The sequence below is a fragment of the Brassica napus genome, chromosome C8, assembly GCF_020379485.1.
Source record: "Brassica napus cultivar Da-Ae chromosome C8, Da-Ae, whole genome shotgun sequence".
Lineage (NCBI taxonomy): Eukaryota > Viridiplantae > Streptophyta > Magnoliopsida > Brassicales > Brassicaceae > Brassica > Brassica napus.
In genome coordinates, this window is record NC_063451.1 from 31301936 (window position 1) to 31313687 (window position 11752).

Consider the following 11752-nt stretch of genomic DNA (forward strand, 5'->3'; position numbering starts at 1 on the left):
ATCTTTTAGTCATTTCCTCCTCCACTATAGGCACAAGCTTCAGTGCGGGTGGCATTTCAGCTGCCTCTTTCCTGTGCTTGTTAAACCATTCAGCAATTTTTCCAATGATAAAATCAAACATTGGAAGTAAGGTGAACTTTCTTGCGTCCTTAATAACACCGTTAAAAGATTCTGCTGAATTGGTGGTGTCAACATTGTACCTAACTCCTTCAAAGTAACATCTAGCCCATTTCTTTTGTTCACAACTTCTGTCAAGATACTCCGCTGCACTAGGATATTTTCTGCCAAAAGCGTCATAAAGGACCAAGAACTCCGCCTCTGTATAAGCGTGTGCGCACTCCATAAACTTAAATGCACATGTTTCTCTGTTGTTACGGACGTAGCCTTTAACATTTTGAGACAGATGCCATATACAATAACCATGAGCGGCCTGAGGGAACACTTGATGTACTGCCTTGATCAAGCCTTTGTTTCTGTCCGAAAGAAACACCAATCCAGGGAGATCCGATATCACTGATTTCAACTGTTCCATAAACCATAGCCAACTCTCATATTTCTCACCATCAGCAACACCAAACGCAATTGGGTAGTGGTGATGATTGGGATCCTGAGCAGTCGCAACAAATAACACTCCACCATAAACAGTCTTCAGGTGTGTTGCATCCACAACAAGGACTTTTCTCATCGCGCGGAATCCTTCTATGCTAGCTCCCAAAGCCCAAAACAGATACTTAAATTTTTTGCCCTCATCCACAACCACACGAGTTATTGTGTCAGGATTCACTTGCTCCAGCATGTGCATATAACAAGATAATAAAGAATAACTCTCTTCAGGAGTTCCGCGCACTTTATTAGCAGCTAGTCTTCTTCCTCTATATGCCGTTGTGTATGATACTTCCACAGCAACTCTCTGATGAACCAAATCGATCAGAGCATTGGGACGTGGTGTGTCAAAACTTCCAGGATAATCTTGGGCCAGGATAGATGCAACGATTTGTTGTGTGCCTCTCCTTCTATTAGGCAGTGTTCTTGTGGTAACAACAGAACATCTATGCTGCTTGATGTAACTTCTAACTGACCAAAGATCTGAATTCGTTAATTTTGCAACACGCACAAACCACTTGCAGCCTTCTTTGGCTCCTCGGCATTTTATCACATATCTCTTAGTATCCGACTTAATTACCTCATACTCAAAACACTTCACATGTGACGCCGCCTGAATATGAGTTTGCGCTTCCTCCTTGGTTCTAAATTCTTGATCTAAAACCAAATCCATACCATCATCCCACTCCTTATAGACAACTGGTGTGACTTCAACTGAGGGTCCTGCTTCTCTTTCGGTGGCATTCTCATGCATCTCAATGTCTTCGTAAAGTGTAAGCACACCACCAGTACCTTCATTATCAGTTGCATCCTTCTCAGTACCTTCTTCATCACCACCCTCTGTCTCAATAGCCTCTGTATCAATAGCTTCTGTATCAGTAGCCTCTCTATCAGTAGCCCCTCTTTCAGTAGCCTCTCTATCAGTGGCCTCTCTATCAGTAGCCCCTCTTTCAGTAGCCTCTCTATCCGATAGACTGCCATAGAAATCAGTGTCATCATCCCTTTTGTTGAACTCCACATGTAGAACACTTCTACAATTCTCTTGATTTACTTGCATTAGATAACAAAAAACGTCTTCATCTTCCCAGATATATGATGGCTTGTTCGAATACATTACCATTGGAAAGTAACTAATCTTCGCTTCCATCTTATAGTCATCTACCTTTATCTTTCTGCAAATACGCTCAACCAAAACAGAGCGTGTGATCTCATCCACTGATTTCTTCAACACAATAGTGTGAATTTCATCTTTCCCGTCACCATCTCCCGAAATCCATTTCATTTCAACCCCATCTTTAATATAATATCCTCCATAATCAAAACAAATGATTGTACAATGCGGATTTTGCATTTTCCTGAAATAAAATGAATTATAATTAGAATTAGCATTATTAAGAAGTTTAAATTTAATTCTCACGTAATATTTTACTGTTAGCATTCTTACTAATACTAATTTTTTCAATACTATATATATAGTAAAACCAGTAATACTAGTAATATTTGTAAACATAGTAATACCAGTAGTATCAGTAATACCACGTTGCCTTAGTAAAACGGGTTATCTTAGTAATACCCAGAAATTATTCTTGCACTAATTAATCAAGTTTTTAGTCCGATTTTGTTCGGATTTTGCATTACCCATGTTATATAATTCATATTAATGAAATTACACCGAAGAAATCATCAAAACGGGCTCAAAACGTACATAAAATATACCCTAAAACCAATAAATACAGTTTACAAAATCCTTTTAAATCTCTTAAAATTTGCATTCAACCTTTCTTTTGTTACACTAGCCGATATATACACTTATTTTTATAAGTATTCCAGCAAAAATTTAATCAAAAACAGACATAAATTAAACCCGAAATTCATATACACAGTTTTTAAATTCATTTTTTCTCTTTCAAATTTTCATCAATTCTTACTTTTTTAGGTTACCCATGGTTTACACAAACATTTAAAGATATTTCACACAAAATTTCATGAAAAACGGACAAGAATTACCTGATGTTAAAGCTTCAAAATCGGCAATGAAGGATGAGGAAGAAGAGCTCTTCACGCTGACAGAGGAGAGAGGAGAGGGAACATGAAGACATGTGGGTCAAGGTAAATCTGATTGGTTAAGGTTGTTTGTGGACCCCATTTGATTGTTGTGTTTGGTTGAGTGTATTTAATTGAAAAATTAAATGAATTAATGAGGTGGAGAAGAAATATATTAAAGAAAGAAAAGTTAGTATATGGAATTCAAAGACAAAAGGGTAATGGGAAAAGAGAAGGGACAAGAAGAATGAATTTTTTTCCATAAGGGCATTTGGAGTTAGTCCCCGTCAATGACTCATGTACACGTTTTTCAACATTAAAAGTCTCAATGATAAAATTTAATACGTATTAGCAGTGAAATAATCTATATAACTATCTAAGTATGGTATAAATGTCTTAATTAATCTCAGCTAAAGTTAAACCAAACCAAAATCAGGAGAAATATATACAAAAATAAGTCAACATCAAATGGAACATCGGTAATGACGTGTCGACTGATGAATGGTCAGATGCGATCGACGGCCAATCACCCACCATCGCATGTAAACCGCGTAGGGTCAAGCAAACCACCTCCACGAAAAAACATTCAACAAATGGGTCTTCGAAGGGTATTTCCGGTACTTCAGGACACTGGAATTGACGTTTTAGTCCTTCGCCTCTATAAAGATCTTCTCCGTTCAACATTACGGAGGCGTCGCGGATCTCTATCTCTCTCTCTCCCTCTCTCGATTCCGAAACTATTCCGCAGAGGTAAGCTTGATCTGGATCTGTGATTCTTATATGCATTCTCTAACCCGAAGCAAAATTTGCAGATTCTTCATTGTGCTCTTAGGAATTGGATCTATTGCTTTGATCTAGGTCTTGTGTTGCTCGATTCTCTGAGATTTCGATGTTTTGGTTCAAAATTGAATCGTCTAATCTGGATCTACGAAAATCATTTTCGAGTTTTCACCTTAGATTCTGAAACTCTCGACGATGTGATGAGAATTAGGTTTTGGGGACGTTTGTTGAATCTGTTTGGATCTGATTGTACTTTTGTTTGTTTAAGATCGTTCGTGATTTCTTGATGCATTGCTTTGTGATATATGCTAATTTGATTCTGGGTGTGGCTTGTGGTATGATACAGTGAAGAAGGATGGGGTTGTCTTTCGGGAAGCTTTTCAGCAGGCTTTTTGCCAAGAAGGAGATGAGGATTCTGATGGTTGGTCTTGATGCTGCTGGTAAGACCACCATCTTGTACAAGCTCAAGCTCGGAGAGATTGTCACCACCATTCCCACTATTGGTATGTAGTTGAAAATCGACAAAGAGGTTTCTGATATGTACTATATTAGCAATAGGTGTGATGTATTTTCAGTAAGAGATGTTCATACCAAATGTTTTGCTTTCAGGGTTCAATGTTGAAACTGTGGAGTACAAGAACATCAGCTTCACAGTGTGGGATGTCGGGGGTCAAGACAAGGTATTATGATTAACAAGTTTTGGTTTTGCATTGCAACCTGTGATCTTTTCCCCCATGTGTATTGGTAATGAAACTGTGTACCATATTAACTGACATGGTATATAACCTGCTGCACTTGTCAGATTCGTCCGTTGTGGAGGCACTACTTCCAGAACACTCAAGGTCTCATCTTTGTGGTGGACAGCAATGACAGAGACCGTGTTGTTGAGGCTAGAGATGAATTGCACAGAATGCTCAATGAGGTATGGTTCCACTGTTATTTTTTTTTCTTGATTTCATCATCCATGCAATGCAAGTTAACGTACTGAAACACTTGATGGGTTTATACAGGATGAGCTGCGTGATGCTGTTCTGCTCGTGTTTGCTAACAAGCAGGATCTTCCAAATGCCATGAACGCAGCTGAGATCACCGATAAGCTTGGTCTCCACTCTCTCCGTCAGCGTCACTGGTATAAATGAAACATCTCAATCTCAATCTTCATGTTGATTTGTTCTCTTGCTTATAACGTTTCTCTGATCAATTTCTCTCTATGAACTCCCTCTGTTCAGGTACATCCAGAGCACATGTGCCACTTCAGGAGAGGGGCTTTACGAAGGTCTTGACTGGTTGTCCAACAACATCGCCGGCAAGGTAGAATAGTTCCAAACCGCAATTTGTTTTATTTATTTTTTTCTTATATATGTGCAAGTTGTAATACTTTCTTCTGTGTTCTTGTTGCTTGATTCTTGCAGGCGTAGAGGGAAAGATTGTGGTTGAGCTGATTTTGCTGGGCAAATCTGGATGCAGGGGCAAACATTATCTGATTTTTTCTTTATTGTTCTGTTTCTTTTTTGGTTTCGGGTATTTGGATTTGATTTTGTGATCGTTGTTCTGATTGTGCAAGGAGGAGTCTATTGCACGTAGAACATAGAAACTGCCTTTTTATATAGTTCGTAATCGAAGATTTACTCTACTTCTTTCTGCTTCACGTTTCATTTTTGAATTTCAATTTATAAGTTGGAACCGCGGCTACGCTTATAATAGAGATCATGTGGTCGTGCATATGTTACCGAGACCCGTCTTCAATAGCCCGTCCGAATTTGAAAATCCTTGGCCACAGCCTTATTGGTCTTGACAGTAAGCCAGCGAATGTACCAAGAAACCGGTGGCAGATTGAAAAAAAAATGAAGGCTTAAAAACCTGTTCCACTACCACCTCATGTCGTTTTTCTCTATCTTATAACGTACCTGCCGACAATAAGCGCAATACCAAGAGTTGAACAAAAAACATTGTTTCTCCTGACAAATAGAGAGAGACCTTTCTTACATCGACTGTATGTACACGTATTGGGATTGTTCTTGACCACCTATGGAACTTCCATGCCAAAAATTTGTCACCATCCTCTGGCTGCCCTTTTCCATTATCCTTTGATGTAACTTTTCTTGATATGTTTTGCTTCATAAGAAAAAAAAACTCAATTCTCTCAAATATTGCTTTTATTTAAAGATTTTAAATATACACGTTTGACTCATACAACGATAAGTTTAAAAAATAAACCGGAAGTTCGTGGTCTTTGATCATTCTAGCGAATGATCGGTAGTTTGGATTAGTTAACATTTCGTAAGCTGCTTGAGGTGGTTTGTGTGCCAGTATTTTTCAGAGATCGAATGATCGTTGTGAAGATTGTATTTGAAAATAGTTTCTTAAGCAAACACTTTGCGGCTAGAACTATTGAGTAAGGAATATTTTTCTTCATTAACAGAAAGGAAATAAAGATGTAAGCAAAATCAAAAGGTGACCCCATTATACACAAACGCAAGAAACATTCAATTATTTAGGATTTCATTATTTAGAGACATTTTAATGTAGTGGGAAAAAACAAAAGAATGGATGAAGGAATACAAAAGCATGCTTTACGCTAATCCCTATGTTGTGTATAATAACTTTAAACCATTTTCTCTAGCAGAGCCCCACAACATCCGACCGCTTATTATCACGAGACTTTAAACCAGTCACAATAGCTACAATGGATCCTCGATACTATATAATTTATGTATATTATTAAAAAATGATTGCCTACATATACAATACACAATTACATAATCACACATTTAGACAAAATAATGTATTAAAAACCGAATATAGTATCACATGACAAATTAATATTTGTTATGTTGTTAACACCGTAAATATAATTTTGATATAAAAAGTTATGGCGTCATATGATTCATATATATAGTTCGTGTAATTTTTTAATAAATTATTTTTATCCGGATCTGTGGTTATGTGGTGGTATATTATTCTTCTAGCTTTTTTTTTTTTTGAAACATTTTTTTTTTTTTTGAAACACATTATTCTTCTAGCTACTAATCATATTTTCTATATTATTGTATTTTCATTTGTTTTTTGTGTGTTTGTTAGTTTTTTTATTTTATTTTAGTGAATTCTGTTACACATGCTCATCATATATTAAGAAACTTGAAACTATTGTGTGTAAAGAAGTGAATTATCACAAAATATTGATGAGTCGATAATTAGTTAAGCGGACTCCATAAATCTTTTGATTTCTTTTATTGGAAAAGATGAAATTGTACAAAATCTTACTTTATCTTATCACAAAGAAAACAGGTTTATTCCAAAGTACATCTCTCTCCTTGCACTTACACATCACAAAGAATCTCTTTAGTAGTCTCTCTTTATGAAAAGAAAAGAGAGAAAAACAAGAGAGAATGTTCACTGAATTTAAAACTTTGGTTTCAGACACATTAGTCTTATTCCTTTTATTATCTACCACTTTTGGTATGATAAATTTATTTCAAACCACAATATGCTTCTATTAATTCATTACCACTTATCTCACATGGAAAGAAGCATATTCACATTTCTTGTCCCACAAGTACCTTCAAAATAACCTTTCTTTATCTCTACTCAACGAACTTCAAAGTAAGCCTGACAACTTCATCATCTTCTTATACCACTTCTTGATTTATCTCTAAGAACCAAACATAAGCCAAAACCTAGGAGAGAAAATGGGAGACCAAGGAGTGCAACAGATGCAGCAACCTGTTGTAGTGTATCCAACCGCATACACTAAACAGTATCCATATCAATCCTCTTCGTCTTCATCTTCCTCTGGCTCTCGCGGTTCTTTTGGTACGGTCTTCATAGTCCTAGCCGTAATCCTTGTCTTGTCAGTTCTGGCTTGTGTCTTCGGGAGGCTATTCAACCGTGAGGCTAAGCAGCACCACAGCAAGCAACCAAAAGGGTCGTCTAAGAAGAGCCGTGAGATTCGGCCTGTGGACCGTGAGCCAAGGGAGAGAGGTGATTTGGAGTTTGGGTTGGACATGAAACGCCCTGAGAATGTTGAGAAACCCTCTCGAAGAGATCAGGGTGATGATATAGAATTGGGGTTTGATAACAAGAGAGAAGAAAGAGGAAGAGGGGGTCCACCTCCTCCTCCCGTTATCAAACATGGAGTGAGGTTCAAGTTACCGGAAAATGGAGACCATCATGCTAAAGGTGAAGTCAGACGTGGAGGTCCTGACTTTGAGTTCCGACCAAGACACTAATTATCTTGTTGTGTCCAAAAACAAACCACTTATGCTTATTATATCTTAACTGCTTTATTTCGTTTCTTGTTTGTGTGTTTTTTTTTTTTTTTCCTTTTCTTTTCTAGATTGATTTTATGGGTATGGAACTTAGAGCTGAAGCTATCAAACTTCTAAGTCTCTTGGTGTGATATATACAGCATTTTCTATGTAAATTCTATAAGAATCTTGGCAAAATTAAAGAATCAACAAAATTCTAGAAGAACGTGTTTTATCAGAATACAGAGTTCTGCACTATTCATCCTCCCTCAAAAACAAAACTAAAGACACCTAACAAGAAATGCATCTCAAAAAAAAACAATACACAAAAATAATGTCTTTAAATAGCTCAAGAAAAAGAGGCAGAGTTATGTATTACTTTCACCAGTTGTATGATTAGAAACGTCTGTTATTGAAAGGTCGAGTCTCGGATTCATTCCCTGAGAAATCAGAAGAGCTTATGACAGAGTGATCTCCACTATACATCCCTGCCTCTCCGCTATCACCAGAACCAAACGCCATTTTCCTGAACTTTGTGATATCTTGGTTGTATTGCCCTGAGTTATAAGTTGTGCTTTGCCCAACTTTGATTCCGTTGCTAATATCTCCCGACTCCTCATCACAGTCCAATGCTCTCACAACCTTTTTTTTACCAAATGAATTGAGTTTCGTGTAGAGCAAGCAAGAGTTGTTTTGCTAAATATGTTTACCTGAACCATGCGTGGACGTTTAGGACCAGAATGTCTAACACATGCAGCGGCTGTCTCAATCATTCTGAAGACTTCATGCTCCACATAATATTTTTCGAGTCGTCTATCGATCAATTCGCTGAAATCTCCAGTCTCAATGGCTTTCAGAAGCAGCGGACGTGCCTGTGAAGTCATGTATAAGTACTGCATGAGTAAACTAGAGCCAATCTTTTACTGTGATTGAAGATTGGTTTCTTACCCATTCGACCAAACTCTCTTCTCCTAGAGGCTGGTTCTGGTCAACAGGTTTCCGTCCCGTTACAAGCTCTAACAGAACAACCCCGAAGGAGAACACATCGGATCTATCTGTCAGTTTTCCACTTGATGCATATTCTGGCGCTAGGTACCTGAACATAAAACATGTTAAATCTTTGATCCTTTTGACAATACCATAAGTCATTATGAAAAAAGTATTGTTTCATGCAATATAAAACAAACTTGTCTTCACGCATTGGATCAATAATAAATTGAGCTTTGGAGTTTAGAGTTTGTGAAAAATGCTTACCCAAAGGTCCCCATAACCCTAGTTGATACATGAGTTTGTGTTGTATCATTGAGTCTAGCAAGTCCAAAATCAGCAACCTATACACCAGAAAAAAAACAATAAAAAAATACAAGAACAAGTCTTATCACCTAAAGCTTTACATAGTTATATGATGCATATTAAAAAAAACGAGAGAAACTTTTTTATTACCTGAGCTTCATATTCATCATCCAGCAGAATGTTTGCTGACTTTATGTCCCTGTGAATGATTTTTGGATGACCTGTAAAACAAAACAAGGGATGTGACTCTGACTTATGTTTTGGACTAAGTGAAGAAAAATCAAAAAACACACAACCAAAAATTTGTGAAGGCTATGTTTCTCAACAAATGGATGAGTAACTACTTACAGTCTTCATGCAGATACGCCAACCCTTTGGCTGATCCTATAGCTATCCGGACTCTCTTAGACCACTCTAACACCGGCCTTCCCCTACCTGTAATGATAAAAAGTGCTTAGTGAGTCAGTCCAACACATAAAGCACAACACTTTTAGTATAAAGCCATTTACCGTGCAAATGATGCTCCAACGTTTGATTAGAAACACACTCATAAATAAGCAATCTATGTTGGTCCGAAATACAGTAACCAACCAGAGACACCAAATGCCGATGATGAACACGGCTGATGATCTCAACCTCGGCCTTAAACTCACGGTCGCCTTGTCCGCTTCCAGCTTTGAGCTGCTTCACCGCAACAACTTTACCATCATGCAACGTGCCTTTGTAGACGCAACCAAACCCGCCTTCTCCAAGAATGTTGTGCCGAGCAAAGCCTTGAGTTATCTCCGCAAGCTCCTCGTAACTGAAATGAGTCTGGCCGGTTCCGAGGATAGCAGAGTCATTGGATTGACCTCTTTGGCTACCGTAGCTGTTCCCCATAGAGGAATATTGCTGCTGCTGCTGTGAGTTGTACATTGAACCACCAGGACCAGAGTAGATTTTACTAGGATCTTGTCCGTACGAGAATCCATCTACATTTTCAAGTAAAATTATCAAAGCTAAGCATAGAGGTGAACAGAGAGGTTAAAGTAGAGATTTTTTTTTAAAACCTGACTTGACGGAGAAGTTAGGGTGTGGTAAGTACTGTGAGTGAGCGTAGGCATCAATGTTTCTCTTTTTCTTTCTTCTCACTAAGAACACAATGGCTATAAGGGCCATGATGGCGACACCGGCCACAGCCATACCGACCATAGTCTGGTTTCCATTGCTACTGTTTGTGGAAGGCGTTTCTCTGCTGGGTACTGATGGAGACACGACGGGCCTACCGGAACCACCGTTAGGTTTGTGTGGTGCAAGGAGCGAGCTCGGCGGTGGAGAATAAGCTGGTGGTGATGGTTGGATTGGGGGAGAGTTGGTGGGGTCTGACGGTGGAGCCGGAGGTGAGTGGGTTGGTTCTGACGGTGGAGCAGGAGGAGATTCCGGCGGTGGGGTTTCAGGGTTTGTTGAAGAAGATGATGGTGGAGGAGGAGGGGATTGAACGTCTGGAGATGGAGGAGGGTTGTTGGATTCGTTTGGTGGAGCTGGTGGAGTATCTGAATTTGCCGGAGGAGAAGGGGTGTTAGTTGATGTTGGCGGCGGCGGAGAGTTGTTTGAGTCTGCCGGTGGAGGATTAAAAGTTGGAGGCGGAGTGGCGGTTAATGGTGGTAGAAGCGAAGGTAGCGGAGGAAGAAGTGAATCTGGAGGAGGAGGTGACGGTTGTGGGTCAGACGGTGGAGGCGGTGATGAGTCAGCTGGTGGAGGAGGAGAAGTCTCCGGCGGGGGAGCTGAATCTGCTGGTGGTGCCGGCGGTGAAGAAGTCGGGGAACCGCCGGAGTCTGACATTTATTTTTTATATAATTATTTGGAGAAACAACATTCAGAACATAATGATCTAACCTCCAAAAGCTATTTGGTTAATCAATTGATGGAAACAATTGATTTTCAAATTAAATGATCAAAGAAAATAAACCAAACTCAGAAAAGCACAATAAACGCTGATTAAATGTTTAATTTTCCCTCCCTTGAGAGAAAAAAAAAACTAGGGTTTATTAATGCAGGACCTTTTACATCAGGTAGAGAAAATGCGAGCCATTAATGGAAGGAGAACCTGTATATCTCTCCCTCCCTCAGTTTCTTTTCCCAGAAAAAAAAATGAAAAAGAAGAAGAAGAAGAGAGAAATAAGAAAATATATTTTTTTAAAAAGGAATAATCTAACAAATTGACATGATGCGATGATAAGTTGTTGGCACGTCTCCCATGCCCTCCCTCACTCCTTTCATCGATTAAAAAAAAACTCTATTTGTTCTTCGAATTGGCCCTTTGTTTCTTTTGGGAATTTCACTTCTTCCTTGATTCCCGGGTTACCGCGCAAATTCAACTGAATTTTCAAATGTTATTTCTCAGGACGCTTTCACCCGACTCGAACCCGGTAACGTCGAATAAAAAATGGACCAGACAGTTTTCTAAAGCCCATTAATAATTAATAGCCCGTTTGTTTTTACTAAATTGTAAATATCATCAATAATGATGGTTTGATTACAAGTTTGAGCTTGCAATCCAGTTTGCTCGAGAGCCAAACCTATGCTTAGAACCCCAAAAAAGTTTAAAAAGAACCCTAAACATCACAAATTCAATGCTTGTCCAACAAAGCCAATCAATGAAACACAATTCAGCAACAAACATCAGCAATATTGGTCCAAATCTAAGCACTTCCTAAATCCGAGAAGGATAGAGGAGAAGGTCCAAAGGGCTATGATTTACCGCGGTTAATCCAGAGGTCTCTCGTTTAACGACAACGGACGGCTGG

At 38.7% G+C, this 11752-nt stretch overlaps 3 protein-coding genes across 4 annotated transcripts; 2 read left to right on the forward strand and 1 right to left on the reverse strand.

Annotated features, from left to right (window-relative positions):
* The first annotated feature begins 3240 nt into the window (after positions 1-3240).
* Positions 3241-5059, forward strand: LOC111199836 (ADP-ribosylation factor 2-B-like). 2 transcript variants are annotated; one of them, XM_022690286.2, is made up of 7 exons: positions 3241-3396; positions 3773-3929; positions 4036-4106; positions 4229-4348; positions 4437-4555; positions 4656-4737; positions 4839-5059. In XM_022690286.2, the coding sequence occupies exons 2-7, from the start codon at positions 3782-3784 to the stop codon at positions 4842-4844; spliced, it is 546 nt and encodes a 181-aa protein (XP_022546007.1). In that variant the 5' UTR covers positions 3241-3396; positions 3773-3781; the 3' UTR covers positions 4845-5059. The 2 variants fall into 2 exon arrangements, with proteins under 2 accessions (XP_022546007.1, XP_048622512.1); XM_048766555.1 differs by lacking the exon at positions 3241-3396 and adding an exon at positions 3462-3504.
* Positions 5060-6453: 1394 nt separating this feature from the next.
* Positions 6454-7896, forward strand: LOC106415309. Its single transcript, XM_013855973.3, has one exon. It carries the CDS (start codon positions 7116-7118, stop codon positions 7653-7655), a length of 540 nt encoding a protein of 179 aa, XP_013711427.1. The 5' UTR covers positions 6454-7115; the 3' UTR covers positions 7656-7896.
* On the reverse strand, positions 7877-10996 carry LOC111208691 (proline-rich receptor-like protein kinase PERK12). Its single transcript, XM_022708014.2, has 8 exons — positions 10016-10996; positions 9476-9937; positions 9315-9401; positions 9117-9187; positions 8928-9004; positions 8622-8769; positions 8384-8545; positions 7877-8315 (listed from the first exon to the last, which is right to left on the reverse strand). The coding sequence occupies exons 1-8, from the start codon at positions 10785-10787 to the stop codon at positions 8070-8072; spliced, it is 2025 nt and encodes a 674-aa protein (XP_022563735.1). The 5' UTR covers positions 10788-10996; the 3' UTR covers positions 7877-8069.
* Positions 10997-11752: the final 756 nt, after the last annotated feature.